Source organism: Leopardus geoffroyi, chromosome B1 (genome assembly GCF_018350155.1).
Source record: "Leopardus geoffroyi isolate Oge1 chromosome B1, O.geoffroyi_Oge1_pat1.0, whole genome shotgun sequence".
NCBI classification, from domain to species: domain Eukaryota; kingdom Metazoa; phylum Chordata; class Mammalia; order Carnivora; family Felidae; genus Leopardus; species Leopardus geoffroyi.
Window position 1 is genome coordinate 146,986,811 of NC_059327.1, and position 21,226 is coordinate 147,008,036.

At 38.1% G+C, this 21,226-nt stretch overlaps 1 protein-coding gene across 2 annotated transcripts in view; it reads left to right on the forward strand.

Annotated features, from left to right (window-relative positions):
* The window catches only part of ADAMTS3 (ADAM metallopeptidase with thrombospondin type 1 motif 3), a 263,903-nt gene that overhangs the window by 193,612 nt on the left and 49,065 nt on the right, over nucleotides 1-21,226 (forward strand). For both annotated transcript variants that reach the window (XM_045473790.1, XM_045473791.1), the window contains exon 5: nucleotides 2,775-2,974. In XM_045473790.1, coding sequence (XP_045329746.1) covers nucleotides 2,775-2,974 — 200 coding nt within the window. The remainder of the gene's footprint in view (nucleotides 1-2,774; nucleotides 2,975-21,226) is intronic.

Here is a 21,226-nt window from a genome sequence, read left to right on the forward strand (position 1 = left end):
TATAAATAAAATGTAGAAAGCTATAAAAGGTGTAGGAGACTTCTCTTAATGGGAAATCATAATCATCATCACGATAGTAGTAACAGTGAATGCTATTTGTTGAGCACTTACGTCTAAGCACTGTACACGGTGCCTTTATTATAATCGTCCCTTCATAGCAACTCTGCAGATTAGGCATTATCCCATTTTACAGATGAGGAAAGTGAGATTTAGAGAGGCTAGGCATCTTAAATAAATTTACATTGCTAGGATATGACACTGCCAGGATTTGGAGCCAGGTATGTCTGATTACAACGCCCATGACAGTTACCTTACAGAGTGGACATGCTGGGAAAATTTCTTGGTGAGTGAAGATATTTCACAGCCTCAGAATTGTCTGTAATTAATGCTGGTGTATATGGATAAAAAATGCCAGAAATTATTCCCCTGTCTTTCTTTGAAACGTTTGACGGTACTCACTTTAGGAATCATAGAAAGAGCACTGTACAGCACAGGGGGGAATAGGGACAGGAGTATTCTTGACCGAATCAAGGCAATGGTTAAAAGAAAAAGGCTTCCTTCTTCCTTTCCAGGTTCCCCATGCAATGGAAAAAGAGATTCTCTTCTCTTACCAGAAAACCACCTATTTAAGGAGGGATTCAAAGGCCAAACCAAAGGTGTATGAGAGCAGAATGAACTGTCTTTCTGAAATAAGTATTCAGCCTTCTCCATTCATTCATCAGACTTAATGATATGATGACATTGCTACTATATTTGCATTGGACACTGTCACTGGCTGTTCTGCCAAAAAGAGCCATTTTTAGAACTGGGAGCTCGTGTATGAGTTTCCTGTTTGTACACTAGCTATCACAACCTTTCACTTTCTCAAGTGTGTGAAAGGCTTGAGGTTGAATTAGGTAAAGCTGTTTGCAGGTGTAGTCTCTTGCCCTCAATGTGGGTTACAGTGCTTAAAAACAACTTTTGAGGAAAACTTTCTGTTTGATGTGGATGGCGGCGAGAGCTATTTATGTATTGTGGAGTCAGTGTGATTCCCCCATGAGAAGAAAATTCCCAGCTAATGATCTAGCATTTGGGCTTGGGTCAAAGTGAATTACAGTATGGCTTTCAAACCTCAGTAGTCCCTTGCCCATCCTTGCAAGGGAGAGTTCTGGTGTTTCTGTGTGTTTTTTAATAGTGGAAAGGGTGTGAGTAAAATCTGTACTTCTACTACTTCTAATCCCATGTGGCTAGGGCTTGGTCATCAATCTTCCCGGCCAAGAGACACCCTTTCTTTTCCCCCTTCAACCTTACTAAAACCACAAAGGTGGAGAGGAAAATGCCTATTTGTTAATGTCAGACACCGATTCAAATGGCTTACAGGCCCTAGTGAAGCATGAAGTAAGACTCCCATGAGTCAGAACTGGTTCTTTCAAACTTGTTTTTAGGTATGGGGTTGTTATAGGCATCAGGGCAGTTTGTAAAATAAAATCCTTTCCAGCTTATATATATTTGAAATGGAAATGAATTTTGCTTTCAGTTTCATACCAGCAGTTTTGGAAAATATCTTTTGTTTTGGCTTCCAAGTGATAAATTTTATTTTTCATTTCACAAAAACATTTTTCTTCACCAAAAGTATGGTAAGCTGAAAGTAGATAAACAAGATAACTAGAAATTGAGAATGCCTCTCTCATTCTCTTTCTAGATAGATAGATAGATGTATATGGATATTTGTGTGTGTCTCTCTTTCATGTATGTGTATGAGAGAGAGAGAGAGATTTATTCAGAAAATAAAAAAAAATAAATAGCTTCAACTGTATTAAATAAAAAAATGTTTATTCTTTTATTTTTCTTTGGATGTAGGTATTTTCTGATTGACTTCTTAGTTTGGTGTCTCACAGAGTCACATATATAGCTGTTGAAGTGACCTGCTATCTAGATGATGCCCAGTACAAATGTGGAGACCTGTAGTGTCTCCCTAGCATCATTCACTAGAAAACCATCCGCATAGGAAATAAAGTAATATATTGTGACTAATAGTTGTAGCACCAGATGCTCTTGTGTGGCCATGCTCTAATTTGGTTTTTAAGTTAAGGCTACTGGTAAAAGGAGTAATTTAAATTTACATGATACAGGGGCACCTGGGTGGCTCAACTGGTGAGGCGACTGACTTCTGGCCCAGGTCATGATCTCATGGTTCCTGAGTTCGAGCCCCACATCGGGCTCTGTGCTGACAGCTCAGAGCCTGGAGCCTGCTTCTGATTCTGGGTCTCCCTCTCTCTGCACCTCCCCTGCTCATGCTCTGTCTCTCTCTGCCTCTCAAAAAATAAATAAATGTTAAAAAAAAAAAATTAAATTTACGTGATACAAATTCCATCCCTCCAGCCTAGGATTATAGGGACTTAAATTAATCACTCTAAACTTATCAACACATGATTTTTTCGTTTATCATCCCCATGTATTTAATAACTACTTGACAACTGCTCTGTCTGTATCCCCACTTTCTTTGCTCTGCACTGATGATGCAGCTAGAGGAAGACTAAGACACCCTCTTCTCGTCTGGAACATTCAGTGTGGCCATGGCGCGTCCCGTACAATAATATTATTTTACCCTCAGTGTTGCTATTCCATGTTGAATCAGCACAGTCTGTCTGCTCGTATGCATGTGTACGTTCTGTAAAGCAGCATCTTAGTGACTGGAGTATAGTGACCCCCTAGACGATACCTTTTTTGTAAAAAGCTGTTAGAAGTCCCGTCGGGGAAGCTGAAATGCCTGAGTTCCTTTTGTTTCTCAATAGATTCGGATCTGGAAGGCCTTGACGATGTAGATACTATTTCCAGCAGCATTGAGCAGCAGCTGAAGGAAGCAGCAAGGCGCCGCAGACACGCGGGAGAGAACGATTACAACATTGAGGTGCTGCTGGGGGTGGACGACTCCGTGGTCCGCTTCCATGGCAAAGAGCACGTCCAAAACTACCTCCTCACCCTGATGAACATTGTGAGTAGCGACTCCTCTCGGAGGTTTTTTGATCTTTTAATTCACTTCTGTTCTGTTCGTGTCTTTTGGCAGCCTATGTGAGGACTCCCACGACCTGCCCCACATCCCAAATGTGGACATAACTGCATTAGATTCAGATCTTGATCTCCGGATTTAACAAATACAAGAATGCAAACATGAAGGAAGCATGAAACGAAATTTTCTTTTGGGTAATTGGCTAGTTTTCCATTGTCATCAAGGGGAAATCATAAATTTAAACAGTTATAAGATGGAACTATACCATGAATTGTGATTCTCATTTTGTTTTGAGGATAATCAAAACTCTCATGACTTTGTCCACCTGCCTTGATCTGGGCCACGAAGGATGAAATAGCATCAGTTTGTATCCTAGGTGGATACTTGTTGCTAGAGCTTTTGAATAAGAGTGGTATTTTTCAACATTATACAAACTGAAGGTAATATATGTACCAGCATGGTCAACCCTTGGCTGCACCACAGTATAAAGAGCTCTTTAAATTTTTCCTTTATTTCTCCTTTATGAGACTTAATCATAATGCAGAGGAAATTTAGTCCACATCCTAAAACTGGGATTCTCTTTTTCCTTGTGAATTGGCAGAGCGCAATTGAGGAGAAATAGTATATAAACCACCTACTTCTAAGACATAATTGAGATAGTAGTATACTCCATTTTATATACTTTACCTCCTAGAATTATGAAATACTTATTTTACTGATCTAACAAATTTATTACCTAAGACTATTCTCTCTTCTTCACTTTTTGATTTTAATTTAATGTGTTTAGTTATCTATATTGTTTGCCTTCTTCTTTCCATGCTTCAGATTCGATTTCAAATTATTATAATGGAGAAGAATAATTATTAATATTATTAATCATTATTTTATTTCTACTAATTTAAGCCTATATGTTGAATATGTTTTTGTTCATTGAGATGCTAGTTTATAAAATATACATATACCATGTGCCTGGTAAGATGGAAAGGCAGTATAAAAATGATTTTTATTTGCTCATTGGCCCTACTTGCCGTTATGAAGACTGAACATCACACAGAAAACAAATTATTAGCTTTGACAATAGATGTGTAGGGAAGATCATTGTTTGTAAATTACATGAATGTCTTCACCTATTAACTTTTTGTAGACTTGCTAAGTGATGAAACTCTGGGCATGCTGTTTAGCTCTCTGCCTGCTTCAGTCTCTCCATGTACGTAATGAGAAAAATAGTGGAACTTACCTCACAAGGCATGCTGAGAGGATTAAATGGGTAAAAATAAGTCGCTGTGCTTCGTCTAGTGCTGTGTACACATGCAGAAGGAAACAGTCATGTTTTAGTTTTCTACATGAAATTTACTTCCAAAATTACCTAAAATTTAAAAACCCTAAGAAGATGCTATTCACGTGCCCTGGGCTGCTTTGTCCTACCAGCAGGGATGGCAGCAAGTTATTATAGATTTATTAGGCTCCTTCCTGGTACTCAGAACTATACATGGAGTCATGCGGCAGAGATTTTATATGGTCCTTGTCCTCACAGACCTTATAACTTAGTCAAGAAGCAAAGAGAAAAATACATAGGACCTTTTTTTTTTAAGTTAAGCAATAAAAACATGCTACTATAAGAGTTATATTATAGGTGCTATAATGCTATAAATGCTGTTAAGACTTTGGAGAAGGCAGCTATGACAACAGTCATCCAAGTGGTGAAGGGTTGAGAGTATTAAATTAGGACTTAGGAGGCAGGGGCTTTCAATCTAGTTCTGCTACCGGTTGGCTCTGTGGCCTTAGGCAAATCACATCTCTGCCTGGGATTTCTTTTCTGTGTTTATAAACTTGAAAAGCTCCATACGATGTTCATTAATTCTGTAATTCATCAGAAGTTGGGAGTTAAACTGGGTCTTTAGAGATTTGTGTTTCTATGGTTGTGGGGTGTGTTTTGTTTCGTTTTTGCTTTGTTTGATTTTGTTTTTCTGAAGGGCCCACAAAAACATAAAAGATTTCTAGGTAGAATCTTTTGACAAGGAAGTAGAAATCGATAAAGCATATTTGTCAGACAGCAATTCTAATTTGAAGGGTGTCAAAGAATAAAACAAAGTACGACATTTTAGGTTTAATAACAGTCAAAAGGGCTGCTTTATTTTTAAGACCATTAGAAAGGTTAGATAATAGACTGAGTCTTTGTCTCAAATCCCAGAATTTGTTCTAAAGTCAATAGTACAACAGAGAATGGAACTATAGTAGAGACAATAATTTTTAAAATTGAAGAAGTTCATTGCATCTGAAGTCATTGATGTAGGAAGGGGTTTGGCAGAGACAATAATAACACTCCTCCTTTTCTCTTCCCAAGTTCATAACCAGGTGAAAGCTAGACATGGTCATGAGACAGATGGAAAATGGTTTTATTATTGATGTGAGCTGAATTGCACATGACTTAAGTGTATAGCCACAAAGATTTTCCTTATTCTAAATCACTGATTCTCAGCAGAGGGCAGTTTGTCTCAGCCTCTGTCCCCAGGGACATTTGGCAATGTTTAGAGGATGTTAGTTGTCACAAATGGGAGGGGTGGTTGTTAATGCCACTAGCAGAAGAGGCCAGGGATGTTGCTAAACATAAAACACAAGGACAGCCCTACAAAACAAAGACTTATGAATTATCTAATCTAAAGTGTCAGTAGTGCTAGAGTTGATAACTCCTGTTCTAAACTAGACAAACTTATAATTCCCATCCTTCTCCAAGTGAATAATTTCAGGTTTCCTTTATAAGAGTTGGCAGACTACTTTAAGCATGACAGACTGAAGACCAAATGCTTTCTTCTCCTTCCCACCCCCCCCCCCATCGCCCTATTGTAGACTATTAAATCCCAAACAGTGAAATAAGCCTGCTCATTACCCTGTCTCAAATTGGTCAATTAGATAAGAGTTGGATAATGGTATTATAACAAAACTGCCTTAAGGAAATTTAAGGCAAAGAAAGTTGGTTTTTCCCCCCTAACAATGTTTGAATAGCTATTACCGCCTATGTTAACCATGCTTTATGACTTCCCATGGTTGCCTAAAATCATGGTTCACCAAACTTGAGGCCTACACAGACACACAGGCTTTCTTCATGTCATATAGGTTCATAACAGAAACTGTAGGAGAAAACTGAGCAAAAGAATCTACCTCTTTGCATTGATTTGGGGAGAAATGTGTCCCGGTGGTAGAGAAAAGAACATGGTTTCTTTTAACATTGTATGACACCTTTGCCTTATTTGAGTAGTCAGTGAATACATTCTTCCTTTAGTTTACTTGTTAGTCAATTTAGTTTCCATACCAGATCCCAGATGATATTTACTATACAGTTTCTGAACTATTGGAGTACTTTTATGTGTCCAAGTAATTTTCTTCATGATTGTTATTTTAATTTAAACTGACCTCATTTTTTAAGGAGAAGCTTGTGTTTCTTATTTCATAGTTTCTTATCTTAAAAAGGTCCTTGGGTGGCTCAGTCAGTTCAGTGTCCAGCTCGTGATTTCGGCTCAGTTCATGATCTCATGGCTTGTGAGATCGAGCCCCCCATCAGGCTCCATACTTGGCGTGGAGCCTAATTGGGATTCTCTCTCTCTCCTCTCTCTCTGCTCCTCCCCCACTTGTGCGTGTGCACTCTCTCTCTCAAAATAAATAAACATTTAAAAAAAAAAAAAGAAGTTCTTAAATTGTTAAATGGTAAGCATCTGTTTACTAAAAGAATGGATAAATGAACAAATGAGTATAAATAACAAAGATTATGAACAATCTTGGGAGGCAGAAATTTGGACTTGAGGCAAGAGGATATAGATGACAAATGAAGGTTTTTAATCTGCTTGATGATATGATAAAAGCACATGAAAAAAGTCAGTTAACATTTGTTGGGTGTCTTTTTTTTCAAGTTTATTTCAAGATGGGAATTATTATTGCCCTTTATCTAGAGGGAATGGACTTTAAAATGTTAATAAAATTGAGGTAAATTTTTAAAATTATTTGAGTGTGTCAAACAGTCTCAAATAATGATAGTGGTGCTGGTAGTCATTCAAAGAAGACAGAGTGGAACTTCCTGGTTGGTGATTACATCAAGGTGCTGGGAAAGCGGTATCCTTGGAAAAGAGCACGGAAGTTCCATACCCTGCCTCCATATGCTCTGCACATCTCCCCACATCCATTGACCTATGTATCTCTTCCATTTGACTGCTCCTGAGTTATATGCTTTATTTAAAACTCAGCAGGGGCACCTGGGTGTCTCAGTTGGTTGAACATCCAACTTTGACTCAGGTCACTATCTCGCAGGTTATGAGTTCAAGCCGTTCAACATCGGGCTCATTGCTGTCAGCCTGTCAGCGCAAAGCCCACTTTAGATCCTCTATCCCCCTCTCTCTGCCCCTCCCCTGCTTGTGCTTTCCCCAAAATAAATAAATATTTTAAAATAAATACATAAAAATCAGTAAATGTGGGGGTGCCTGATTGGCTCAGTCAGTTAAGCATCCAACTTCAACTCAGGTCATGATCTTATGGTTTGTGGGATCGGGCCTTGAATTGGGGTCCCTGCTGTCAGCACAGAGCCTGCTTCAGATCCTTTGACCCCACCCCCACACCCTCCCCCATGCCTGCTCTTGCTCAAAAATAAATATTAAAAAAATAAAAAATAAATAAAAATCAGTAAATGCATAGGAGGTAGTAGTCTATAGAGGAAAGGCAAGAGAGCCTAGCACCTACAAGGTGACAGGTGACAGGCCTTGTACCAGTAGCAACTTCTCACTGTCTTGGTTTCCTTACCAATAAGGTGGGAATAGCAGTCCCGTGCTCACAAAGGAGTTCTAAAGAGGAAGGAGACTGTGAATACAATATGCCTGGAAATAACAAGGTGCTTTGAAGGTGGGAAGTTCACATTTGCTTTAAAGGAACTCAAAGCTCTTCCCACAGCTTGCTCTTTCCCACAGGTCAACAAGAAAGGGAAATAGGAAGCTCATCATGTGAGGATACATGTTTGCAAGTATTTACTGTGAATCTCACCCGGGCAGAGGGCTTTCCCAAAACAAAAGAGTGAAGTTGTGGGGAGATCTAAACAAGGAGCATAGTCTCCCACCCTCAACCTGAGGCTCCTGATTCTCCCAGAATCTCAGAGCAGGAGACACTGAAGAATTTGCTCCTGGTGATGTGTGGAGACTGAGACCGAGCCCGATCTCAGTCCCAGTCTTATGAACCCTGATGCCTTTTCCCACTGATGCTCCTGGAGCAATATCAGGAGGCAGAGGGCTGCAAACCTCTCTGAGTTGGTTTCCTCCTCAGGAGTCACTGGGAGTGGGGGCAGGCACAGTGTTCTGCTCTCTTCCTTGGACCATTCCTTTCTACAAAGCAGAAGCCTTACATGGCTGGGTTTGGCGCAACAAAAACTGGTGCCACCAGGGTGCACACAGTGACCAGTTTTATCAGGGGAAGGGCAGAAGAGAAAACTCTACCTGGGTGTTTAGGGCAGAAAAGGGTCTGGGGAAAAAAAAGCAGCTGCCATGCTGTGAGAACACTCAACTCGGTGGAGAGGCTCACGTGAAGAAAACACGTGAAGGCCCCCCAGCCAATAGCCAGCATCACCTTGCCAGCTGCACAAGGAAGCCACCTCAGAAGTGGGATCCTTCTCTCTTTCTGCTTCAGTCGAGCCTTCAGTTGAATAGCGCCAGCTGACAAGTGACTTGCTTCCTGACAAACCAAGCTAGAACCAACCACCCAGCCAAGTTGCTCCCAAATTCCTGACCCATGGAAACTGTGAGAGAGAAGAAATTATCACTGTTGCTTTAAAAGAGAAGGAGGAGGAGGAGGAAGAGGAGAAGACAGGGTTATTGTGAGGAGAAACTTATTTAGAAAATTCAAATTATATTTCATATTTATTTTACCTCAGGCTACTCATAGTCTAAATATAATCAAGAAAATATTTGAAACACAGTGTCTTATATGTCAGGAATAATGGTAAACATTTAAAAAAAGTTATTTGCTACTTTATTTATTTTTGCTCTATGCTGTCCTTTTCATCCTGTGACTTACTTATTTTACAACTAGAAGTTTGTACCTCTTAATCCCCTTCACCTACCCCTGCCCTCATTTACCTGCTATTTTAAATTAGCCACGTTAATCACCTTTTTGACACAAATATATTTCATCTCTTCCAGGGCCATATTGCCTGGTGATAGTAATGATTTTGTTGTATATGAGTGCGGTAAAGTTAAAAGCTATTTGCCATATGAATCTGGGAATTTGGACACTGGAAAGGCAGTTCACTAAATTAGCACTTTTCCCTGAGGGTTTAAGGATCAAGTGAATAAATCTGAACAAGCCCTGAGATGATTTTGCTATAATTCCCTAAGAGGGAGAGGGTACCATCTACCCATCCCCTGGGTTCCTCTGAATCAGTGAAGGAGGGAGTAGTAGTCAGTTGCCTTCCATCTTCTTTTATTTTTAACTCTTTCTTTTTTTTAGATCTTGAAATTTATTCAGGTCTCATCTATAAAGAAGAAATAAACAGATATGATTATATTCTAAAACAGCATGACTAATAACCGGTTATTCCTAGATTCTTGGCAAGCTTTTTATGTTTTGAACAAGATATATGTGGTATGTGTTAAGTCCTTGCTAGGATCTCATATCATACCTGGTTATGTTAAGAAATTTTAGTTTTACTATTTTGTAGCATGGCTGACTTGCGAGGAAAGTGGTTCTCAGCTATGGGGTATGTCCCATTATACAAATATTGATCCCATTACCTACTATGTACAACGCCTTTGTAGGCTTAGGAAGTAATCCCAATAAACACACTAGAAAATTCTCTGCCCTCTTGGAGCTTGGAAGAGGAGACAGGTAATAATAAAATGAAATAGGGGCGCCTGGGTGGCGCAGTTGGTTAAGCGTCCGACTTCAGCCAGGTCACGATCTCGCGGTCCATGAGTTCGAGCCCCGCGTCAGGCTCTGGGCTGATGGCTCAGAGCCTGGAGCCTGTTTCTGATTCTGTGTCTCCCTCTCTCTCTGCCCCTCCCCCGTTCATGCTCTGTCTCTCTCTGTCCCAAAAATAAATAAACGTTGAAAAAAAAAATTTAAAAAAAAAATAATAAAATGAAATAAACATGTAAGTTTAGGTAGTAATAACTGCTGAGAAGAAAAATAAATAATATTGAAGAGATACTGTCAAGGAGAGAAGAGGCAAAGTGGGGAATATTTGGGATAGGAGATTAGAAAAAGCATCTCTGAGATATTATGTGGGCAGAGATATAGAAGTTCTGTGAGGAATAAAGCTGGAAAGAGTGATCCAGTCAAATGGATCATTAATTGCAAAAGTTCTGAGTCAAGAAAGAGCTTCTGAATCAGGAGTGTTTGGGATACAGGCCTAAGAGTAGTGTTTTCTAAGCCAAATGGGTAATTTTGATGAAAACTCCTAGTTAAAAATCACTAGTAGGACAATAAAAGCAGAGAATTGGGAGGAGAGATTAGGAATAAATCTTTGAAAATAAAGAAATAGAAATGAAATTTCTTAGAGTAAAAAATATACGTAATTGGACTATCCTGGAAGTTTTTCCAGCAGTGTTCTTTGTATTTTCTATTCAAATCCTATTGCCAGAGATCTGTTATGTGAGTAACCATGAAGTTTGCTTTACTGAACTCTGAGTATTCTAGGCAAGTAACAAATTTTTCTTGATCTGAAGATAGAGTTTATTTAAAACAAAATCTTTTGACTGGCTAATTTCTCCTTAATGTGCTTTAGTACATTTACACTGTTTCTTTTAAAAAAAAACTATTTAAATTCTAGTGAGTTCACATACAGTGTAATATTAGTCTCAGGTGTACAATATAGTGATTCAACACTTCCATACATCACCTGGGATGAAGGGTGCTCATCACAAGTGCACTCCTTAATCCCCATCACCTAATTCACCCATTCCACCAGCCATCTCCCCTCTCATAACCATCAGTTCATTCTCTATTAAGAGTCTGCTGGCCTCTCTTTCTTCCCTTTCCCTGTTTCTTTGTTTCTTAAATTCCACGTATGAGTGAAATCATATGGTATCCATCTTTCTCTGATTGATTTATTTAGCATAATACTTTGTAGCTCCACCCATGTCCTTGCAAATGGCAAGGTTTCATTCTTTTTTATAGCTGAGTAATATTCAGTTTATATATATATATATATATATATATATATATATATATATATATATATATATTCTTTACCCATTCATCAGTTGATGGCCACTTGGGCTGTCTCCATAGTTTGGCTTTTGTTGATCGGCTGCTATAAATATCAGGGTGCATATATCCCTTTGAATTAGCATTTTTGTATTTGGGTAAATACCACTAGTGCAATTGCTAGATCTTGGGTAGTTCTATTTTTAACTTTTTGAGGAACCTCCATACTGTTTTCCAGAGTGACTGCATCAGTTTGCATTCCCACCAACAGTGTAAGAGGGTTCCCCTTTCTTATACCCTCTACAATACCTGTTGTTTCTTGTGTTCTTGAGTTTAGCCATTCTGACAGGTGTGAGGTGGTATCTCATTGTAGTTTTGATTTGCATTTCACTGGTGAGTGATGTTGAGCATCTTTTTATGTGTCTGTTGGCCATCTATATATGTTTGGAAAAATATCTATTCATGTCTTCTGCCCATTTTTAAATTGGATTATTCATTTTTGAGTTTTGTAAGTTTTTTATAGATTTTGGATACTAACCCTTTATCGGATATGTCATGTGCAAATATCTTCTCCCATTCTCTGGGTTTTAGTTTTGTTGATTGTTTTCTTTGCTGTGCAGAAGCTTTTTATTTTGATGAAGTCTCAATAGTTTATTTTTGCTTTTGTTTCCCTTGCCTCAGGAGACCTATCTAGAAAAAAGTTGCTATGGCCAAAGTCAAAGAGGTTCTTCTCTAGAATTTTAATGGTTTCATGTCTCACATTTAGGTCTTTAACCAATTGTGAATTTATTTTTGTGTGTGGTGTAAAAAAGTTGTTCAGCTTCATTTTTTTTGCATGTAGCTGTCCAGTTTTCCCAGCACCATTTGTTGAAGAGACATTCTTTTTCCCATTGGATATTCTTTCCTGCTTTGTAGATTAATTGACCATATAGTTGTGGATTCATCTGAGTTTTCTCTTCTGTTTGATCGATCTATGTGTCTATTTTTGTACCAGTGCCATAATGCTTTGATCACTACAGCTTTGCAATATAACTTGAAGTCCGAATTGTGATGCCTGCAGCTTTGCTTTCTTTTTCAAGATGGCCTTGGCTATTTGGGTCTTTTGTGGTTCCATACAAATTTTAGGATTGCTTTTTATAGCTCTGAAAAATGCTGTTGGTATTTTGATAGTGATTGCATTAAATGTGTAGATTGCTTTGGGTAATATAGACATTTTAATAATATTTGTTCTTCAAATCCATGGGCATGGAATGTCTTTCCATTTATTTGTGTCATCTTCAATTTCTTTCATCAGTATTTTATAGTTTTCAAAGTAAAGTCTTTCACCTCTTTGGTCAGGTTTATTCCTAGGTGTTTTATGGTTTTGCTGCAATTGTAAATGGGATTGATTCCTTAGTCTCTCTTTCTGTTGCTTTATTATTGGTGTATAGAAATGCAGTAGATTTCTGTATGTTGGTTTTGTATTTTACAACTTTACTGAATTTGTGCGTCAGTTCCAGCAGGTTTTTGGTGGATTCTTTACGATTTTCTGTATATGGTATGATGTCATCTGCAAATAGTGAAATTTGAATTCTTTCTTGCTGATTTGGATGCCTTTTGGTTTTTTGTTGTTGTCTGAATTCTGTGACTAGGATTTTCAGTACTATATTAAATAACAGTGGTAAGAATGGATGTCCCCATCTTGTTCTTGACCATAGAGAAAAAGCTCTCAGTTTTTCCCTCTTGAGGATGACATTAGCTGTGGCTTTTTTCATATATGACCTTTATCATATTGAGGTATGTTTCCTCTAAACCTACTTTGTTGAGGATTTTTATCATGAATGGATGCTGTACTTTGTCAAATGCTTTTGTTGCATCTATTAAAATGATCATATGGTTCTTATCTTTCTCTTATTGATGTGATGTATCACATTTATTGACTTGTGAATATTGAACCACCCTTGCAACCCAGGAATCAATCCCACATGAGCATGGTGAGTGGTTTATTTAAACGTATTTTTGGATTTGGTTTGCTAGTATTTTATTGAGAATTTTTGCATCCATGTTCATAAGGGTTATTGGCCTGTAGTTCTCTTTTTCAGTGGAATCTTTATCTGGTTTTGGTACCAGTGTAATGCTGGCCTCATAGAATGAATTTGCAAGTTTTCCTTCCTTTTCTATTTATTGGAATAATTTGAGGAGAATAGGTATTAACTCTTCTTTAAATGTTTGGTAGAATTTGCCTATGAATACATCTGGTCCTGGACTTTTGTTTGTTGGGAGTTTTTTGATTTCTGATTCAATTTCTCTACTGGTTATCAGTCTGCTCAAGTTTTCTATTTCTTCCTGTTTCAGTTTTGGTAGTTTATATGTATCTAGAAATTTGTCTGTTTCGTCTAGGTTTTCCGGTTTGTTGGCGTATAGTTTTTTATAATATTCTCTAATAATTATTTGTATTTCTGTGGTGTTGGTTATTTCTCCTCTCTCATTTATGATTTTATTTATTTGGGTCCTTTCTCTTTTCATTCTGGTAAGTCTGGCTAGAGGTTTATCAATTTAATTATTATTTTTTTTCAAAGAACCAGTTCATGGTTTCATTGAGCTGTTATGAAAAATATTAAATTTGGAGAAGCTTGGTGAAGCATGCATAGGAATACTTTATATTATTTTTGCCCCTTTTTTGGAAGAGTGAGATTATTTCAAAATGAAGTTAAAAATAAAACTAAATATAATGAAATAACCCTGATTTTATGCTTTCCCTTGTTTCATTTATTTTTCTTTAAATCTTGTAGTATAAAATGATCTTTTTTGGAGACTTCAGTTATGGATAGAGATAAGTAGTCAAAAGAAATGGCTAATGTATTTTTGCCAATCACACATGAGAAAATATGCAATAGGTAATATAATAGTAAGTGAAATCAGTATTATGTATTATAGAACATCACTCTTAAATATCAACTTTTATTAAGGTATAACTTTAAATTGAACATTATGAGATTTTGTTTAAAGTTACATTTTCGTTTCAGTGTAGTTCTCTTTCAGATACCTTGAGAGATTATAACAAACAGATTGCATCTTGTCTATATGTCTTTCACTTTCTCAGCCCCCTATTATTCAAGCCAGAAAACTTCTTTTATCATAGAGATGTTTTTCCCTTTGAGGATGCACTTTACTAAGGGAAATTAAGGTTGAAAATGTATAATGAAATCTAGAAAATATTAATTGAAACAAAAAAGCCAAGAAAACAAAACGGTGTCTGACACAGAGTAAACATGAAGTAAAACTTTAATTAATACAGTGTTTTAACGAAAATTTTAATGTTATATACCAGGTATGTGGAGGTGAACACAAAAGACTTACTTCCTACCCATCCCAAGATTACAGACTAGTAGGGAAATCAAATAAATGCTTCCTAGGTTATGATACAAGCCATGCAGGGAAGCAACACTTTGCTTGGAAAGGGAATATGAGAGCAAGTGGATGATAGGGATTTTACATAGCCATGATGGTAAAGAACGCCTTCGACCAAGAAGTGATGGTTAAATTGAGACCTAAAATAAAAGGAAGAGCCAGCCATTGACAATGCCACGCATTTTAGTTATTAAACAAAGCCGGTATGGTTTGAGTCTAGCATGCAAGAAATCTGATGAAGCGTGAAGACGGTGGCAAGCACCTTTCAAATCACAGGAGGACATTGAATTCAATTTTAAGTCAATTAAGGGAAAGCCAATTTTGAAGGCCTCTTTCTGTGTTGCAGAGAATGGGTTGGAGAGGTTTAGAATGAAGGCAAATCAACTGGCCCTCAATTGTAGATGTGTTCGTAAGAGATGATGGTTTATTGGATAGTGATGATTGCAATAACAAGGAAGTATTTGTGGTAGAATCAATCGGATTTGCCAGTGGATCAGAAGGGGCCTGAGGGAAAGGGGTGACTTATAATTTTCTGGCTTAAACACTGCTGGATGATGACAGTTCCATTTATGTAGATAGGGTGGTCTACAGATCAAACAAACAGAATGTGTGGAATCAATGTTAGTAATGAAATCTTTGAAGATATTTAAAATCATCTAGTTTCAAGTGTAGTTTCAAAAGAACAGTTTCATGTTGTTAAGCATGACAGCTTATGCTACAACCAACTAATTTTTAGCCTTTGCTCTGTGCCTGGTCTTATGCTAAATATTTTACCTGAATTGTATAACACTCCTCAACCCTGAAATATGCTCACTTTTAGTCTTAGTTTATAAATGAGGAGATTGAGATTTAGAGAGGTTAGGTGACTTTCCCATAGTCTTACAGCTAATAGGTAGCAGAGACAGAACTTGAGCCTAGATCTCGGTCTTTGGAGCCCAGTGCTGTTTCCTCCCTAAGCTTTACTGCTGTTGTTACAAAGTCCAGGCTTTTTGTATATCTCTTGCCCGATAAAACTCTGATGTCTTTCCTTTACCTGTTTCTGTGTCTTATTATTAAAATACCATTATTAAATGGTATTAAAATACCATTCAAGTCATTGAAGTGAGAATTCAGTACCTTGCTAGATTGAATCAAATCAATTAGCAATTGATTAAAATACCATTCAAGTCATTGAAGTGAGAATTCAGTACCTTGCTAGATTGAATCAAATCAATTAGCAATCTAGTTTAAGATTCTCTGTAATAGGGCAGTGAAGCAGATTTTGTGGTTGGGAGTGTGTGTTGTTTTCAATGTGCCAGAAGTTCCTGGTCACTAGCCCTTTGCTATCTGTAGCAAAGGTACAGAGGAGCAAAGGTACCTATCAGAGCAAAGGTACCTGTAGGCAGGTATCCTAACAATATACTAAGATCTGTGACGTGATCTGGGTCTATTGTGCCTATTAAAATTTTCAGTGTTCTTCAGAGAATTGAGTCTATGCTTTAATCTCAGGATTTATCAAGTGAAAAGAAAACAATTCATTTAAAAGGTACTTCCCAGTATGAGAAATAATCATACTTCCAAGTATCATTAATTAAGAGGGAACTCATTTTTTTTATATTGAAGTCAGCTACTTATGATGTACAGTAAACTAATAACATCGTTGTGTTATATGGACATGGCAGGCTTCCCTGCTTAATATTTTTAAAAGAAAATAAATACTCCATGGAAGTACTCCGGTCCTAACAAAGCATTAGTAGATTTAATCAAGGGTTAGCAGGTATGTGTGGGTACTGGTTAATTAATGTGATTAAGTGTCTACACTGCTTTTGATTTCTCAACTAATGTTTCTTAAAACACTGAACATGAGTTCACTGAACAATGCAAATTTATGTGGGGAGTACATGTGTTTAGGCAACCTAAGCAAATCATGAAACAGTTTTCTGTTTTGGGTCATTATCTTTAATCCGTTTCTAACATTAGAATTAACATCAATCCTCTAGACATTGATTCACCCAGCATCCATACTTTTCTATAGGTCAACTCCTGTTTGCTTCTAGGGAGGCAGAAATTTATAAAATTTCGCTCCTTTTCACAAGGAGCTAGTTCCAGCAGGCAGGCGAAATCAAAAAATAATAATAAAATGTGATAGTTTCTTAAAAAGATTCAGTCACAAATTATTGTGTAGACATTAATTGAAAAGAAAGGGATGTGGTTTGGCAAATAATGCCAGTGGCAGATGGAGTCTTCATAGAGGAGATGCCATTTGAGTTGGATTTTAGACAATGAATTGGCATGTCCCTGCTAGAAAAAGGGAAGTGGGGAACAGACTGTAAAAAAGTACTAAAAGTTGTAGTTCATGGTGTCTTCAGGGCCACTGGAGGCTTGTCTGTAGGTAAAACTGAATGGTATTTAGGGGAGGTGGCAGAAAATGAGGCTGGATGGGGAAACTGGGGTTACCTTTAGAAAAAGAAGGTTTGTGCCATTCTAAGACATCTGAATTTCACCCCACTAATGAAGAGTCAGAGGATTTTAAAGAAAATTAGTGACTTTATCAGTCTGTGCTTTATGAAGAGAATCTGGATGCATTAGAATGATTTGGAGGAAGAGTCTCTGTTAGATGCTGTGTGGTGAACAGACACACAGTATCCGGAATTAGGAAACAGCCCAAACCCCTTGTGGTTTACACTGCATCACCCAGCCTCAACAAACTGTCTTCATTTCCCAATTGTGTATTGATCATACCAGGTCACAGAGACAGAATGAAGTAAATACAAGTCAGTTCAGCCATCCCTTATGTAAACATGCATACCTTCTCTGGAGTATCCTAGTTTGTTGTTCTAGAAGACAGTCCCAACATCACAGGTTAAATTAACATAACGACAGGACCACCCGACAGTATTGATGTTTCAGAGGTCCTTTTGATTTTTAGTGAAGCATCTCAGCTTCCTCTTTCTCCTTCCCCTTTGATTCTGAAGCTCCAAATTTCCTTCCTGACATTCACTCATTTTTCCTTTGTTATGCTGCAAATATCAGACTGAACGTATGCTTCCCAGATTGATAGCAGTCTTTATTTTTTCCAGGATCCTAAAACACAGAAATGTTTTTTAGCTTCTTGAGGGAATCCTCTTTCTCATTCTTGAAGAAAGGGAATCAGTTCTACCTGATGTTCGGTATGCTTTTACTAAAGGCCGGAAGAGTTTTTAAGTCCTTGAATTGCCTATTCTTGGCCCACCCAAAGCTTCTTTGATGCTTAAGGGAGATAAACACATAATTAACATAAAAGGACAGACTCGTGCTTATTGAAAACCACCATCTGACCCTTATAATTGGCCCTTCTGGAGAACTACTGAAATGGGCCCAAATCACCCAAATGCAAACATTTGCAAAAGTTTTAACAGGTTATTGCAACAGTTCAATCAAGCAGGATGAATACTGAGCAGCTGGCAGTGGATGGAAAGAGATAGACTTGACAGATGTCTACGGGACTGGGTAATAGATTGACTAGTATTTGTAGAAGAGGAGGGAGTAAAGGATGGTTCAGTCTTCAACTATGTAGAATATTGAGAAAAGAACAGACTTTGGGGAGAAGACAAGTATACTTTGACACATATAGGTATCTTCCCAATAGATGGGTCTGTTACTAGAGTTGAACAGATGGCTCTGGAGCATGAGAGAGATGAATTAGTGTTACAGATACAAACATTTGGAGTTCATCAGCCTATAGGTATTGATTGAAGAAACAGCAGTGGATGAATATTGCAGAATGGACAGGTGAGAAGAGGTGAGGGTTGAAGACAAAACTTTGAGGCATGCTGACACATGTGAGCTAGGCAGAGAAAAGGGAGCTGATATCAACAAAGAAACAGAAAGTATCATTGAAGAACACAGTGCTAAGCAGTGCTAAATGCTGTCGAGCATTGTAGATGGGTTATTTTTTCGTGAAGAGGGAGAATTGAGAATCTTAATAAAAGAGGAAAAGGAACTTCAAGAAAGGGAGAGATTGAATATGGGAAATAGAGTTGATTTTTTGGATCAGGTTGTTTGGAGCAGAAGAATCTAGAGATTGAGCACACTTTCATTGTGACAGAAAGCAAAAGGCAAGCAAGGCAGTTGGGAAAAAAGAATAGGCATCAGCATCACATAGACTTATTTGAATCTTAGTTGTGCTAATCTTTTTTGGGGGGAAATTCTATAACTTCTGTGGGTCTCAGTCTCTTTCTAAAGTAGTGATAAAGATGTCTCCTTTGCAGTAGTGATAAAGATGTTTGAGCTTTTGCAATAATGTGGGTTGAGCTTTGTGCACTTGCCTTTTCGTCCATGGGTCTCCCTGCTCTGACTACCCAGTCTTAGGTAACCTCTTCCTCTCCCTATGGTCCTGTATCTCATCACTCAGATTTATGTTCTTCAGAGCACCTATTCCCTATCTGGTATGACCTTGTTTGCATGGTTTTTTTTTTTTGTATTTATTGATTTTTGTCCATGTATATAGCCTATTTTACCTGTTAGAACATATTCACGATAAAGAACAGAGACTCAAACTCAGTTACTATTCTGTTTCCTGCCCCAAGAACAATAGGGCACATGGTAACTGTTCAGTAAATATTTGATAAGACTGTTAATAAAAAATAGTCCTTATTAGTCTGAGATTGGAGGTAGGAAAAGAAGAATTGGCAAGGTGGAAGTCAGCCACCTACCCTGAGTAAAAGGAATATAGAGTATGGGATGAGAATCCAAGTAGGTATGTGTTTGGAACTTTAGCTCTACAAGAAATGAGTTGTGGATAGAGTACTATTTCTTCTCAGTTCTTTAAAAAAAATTTTTTTTGATGTTTGTTTAGTTTTGAGAGAGAGAGTGTGAGCAAAGGAGGGGCAGAGAGGGAGGGAGACACAGAATCTGAAGCAGACTCCATGCTCTGAGCTGTCAGCACAGAGCCCCACGTGGGGCTTAAACTCACAAACCATGAGATCATGACCTGAGCCGAAGTCAGACGCTTAACCCACTGAGCCACCTAGGGTTCCCCTTCCCAGTTCTTTTCAGAATATTTTTATGTCCAACCCAAATTACCCAGACTATCTTGTCATTAACCTTCAGTTTGCCTTCAGTAAACCAAGTCTCCATTTCTTTTTAAAAATCATACTTAGGTCTCATTTATTTTCTTCTGTATGAATAATATTAATGATGGCTAACAACTTTTTGTTTTTACATTTGCAAGGGCCACCACTCTTGAGCACTGTACATCTCTGAGCTCACTTATTCCTCTCAACAATCCTATAAGGGCAGTACTATAATTCTCCCAGTTTACAGATGAGAACACTGAAGCACAGAGACAAATAATGTGCCCAAGTTCACATAGCTAAGATCAAATTCAGGCAGTCTGGCTGCAGAGCCCACGCTCTTTTTTTTTTTTTTTTTTTTTTGTGTGTGTGTGTGTGTGTGTTTATTTATTTTTGGGAGACAGAGAGACAGAGTGCAAGCATGGGAGGGGCAGAGAGAGAGAGTGAGAGGGAGACAATCTGAAGCAGGCTCCAGGCTCCACCCTGTCAGCTCAGAGCCTGATACAGGGCTTGAACCTACAAAGTCTGGGATCATGACCTGGGCTGAAGTCAGATGCTTAACCGACTGACCCACCCAGGTGCCCCTGCAGAGCCCACACTCTTAACTGACTCAGCTATACTGTCTGTCTCTCCCACCTGATCCACCCATCTGAAAGAAAAATGAGTGTTGCTTTGTTGAAGCCAGACAAAGCTGTTCATCAGCTAGTCAGACAAAGCAGGTCAGATTGTCCTGCCAGGGAAATGTCCTGGGAGAAATTGTCCTGTCCGGGAACAAACCTGGAAGGAATTTTCCTTTCAAGGAAAAGAATACTTGAGTTGATTTTACCTTTGGTTCCCTCCCCCGCCCCCACCCCCGCCACATCATTGGCAACCCCTTCTAATTTAAGGTCATCTGAAAATGGAATTAATGTTCCATTGACCCCTTCTTTCAGGTAATTTAATAAAAACTCTGGGCTCAACCCTGAACACCTCACAGAAACTCTACACACACTCTACAGATTGGTTCACATGGTAAAAGGATATTCCAATTTACATGTGTTTGCATTATGTTGTGTCAAATATGTGATTTCTTAGAATATTTATGCTTAATGCCTTTCTTACAACCCAAAAGACTGGTTATAAATTTCAGTCCTATCTTTTCTTTCCTCATTTACTTTTTCCAGTGATCTGCTCTAGCACCAATTTTCCCCAGTATTTTTTAGAATGCCAGTATGTTGATCATCAAGAAATCCTTATTTATAATAAGCTCAGAGTCTAATTCCTCATTTCTTTAAAGTCTACATGGAGGAATTTTATGAAAAGGAGGTGAAGTTATTAAGACCTCTTTCTCAGTATGCTTATACACCAGGTTCTTAAATTCAGGGAGAGCAAATCACTATTGCTTATTCTAAAACTATCTGTTTTGTGCATAGGGATAGACCTGTGGTCTACAGGAAGTATAGCAATATGGTGAAATCCACTGACTCTGGAGTCAGACTGTCTAGGTTTTCATCCTTTGCTGTGTCCGTTAACTATGTGACCTTGGGCAAGTTACTTCTCTGGGTCGCAACTTCTTTAGCAGCTTTTTTTTTTTTTTTAAGTTTATTTATTTTTGAGACAGAGAGAGACAGAGCATGAACGGGGGAGGGGCAGAGAGAGA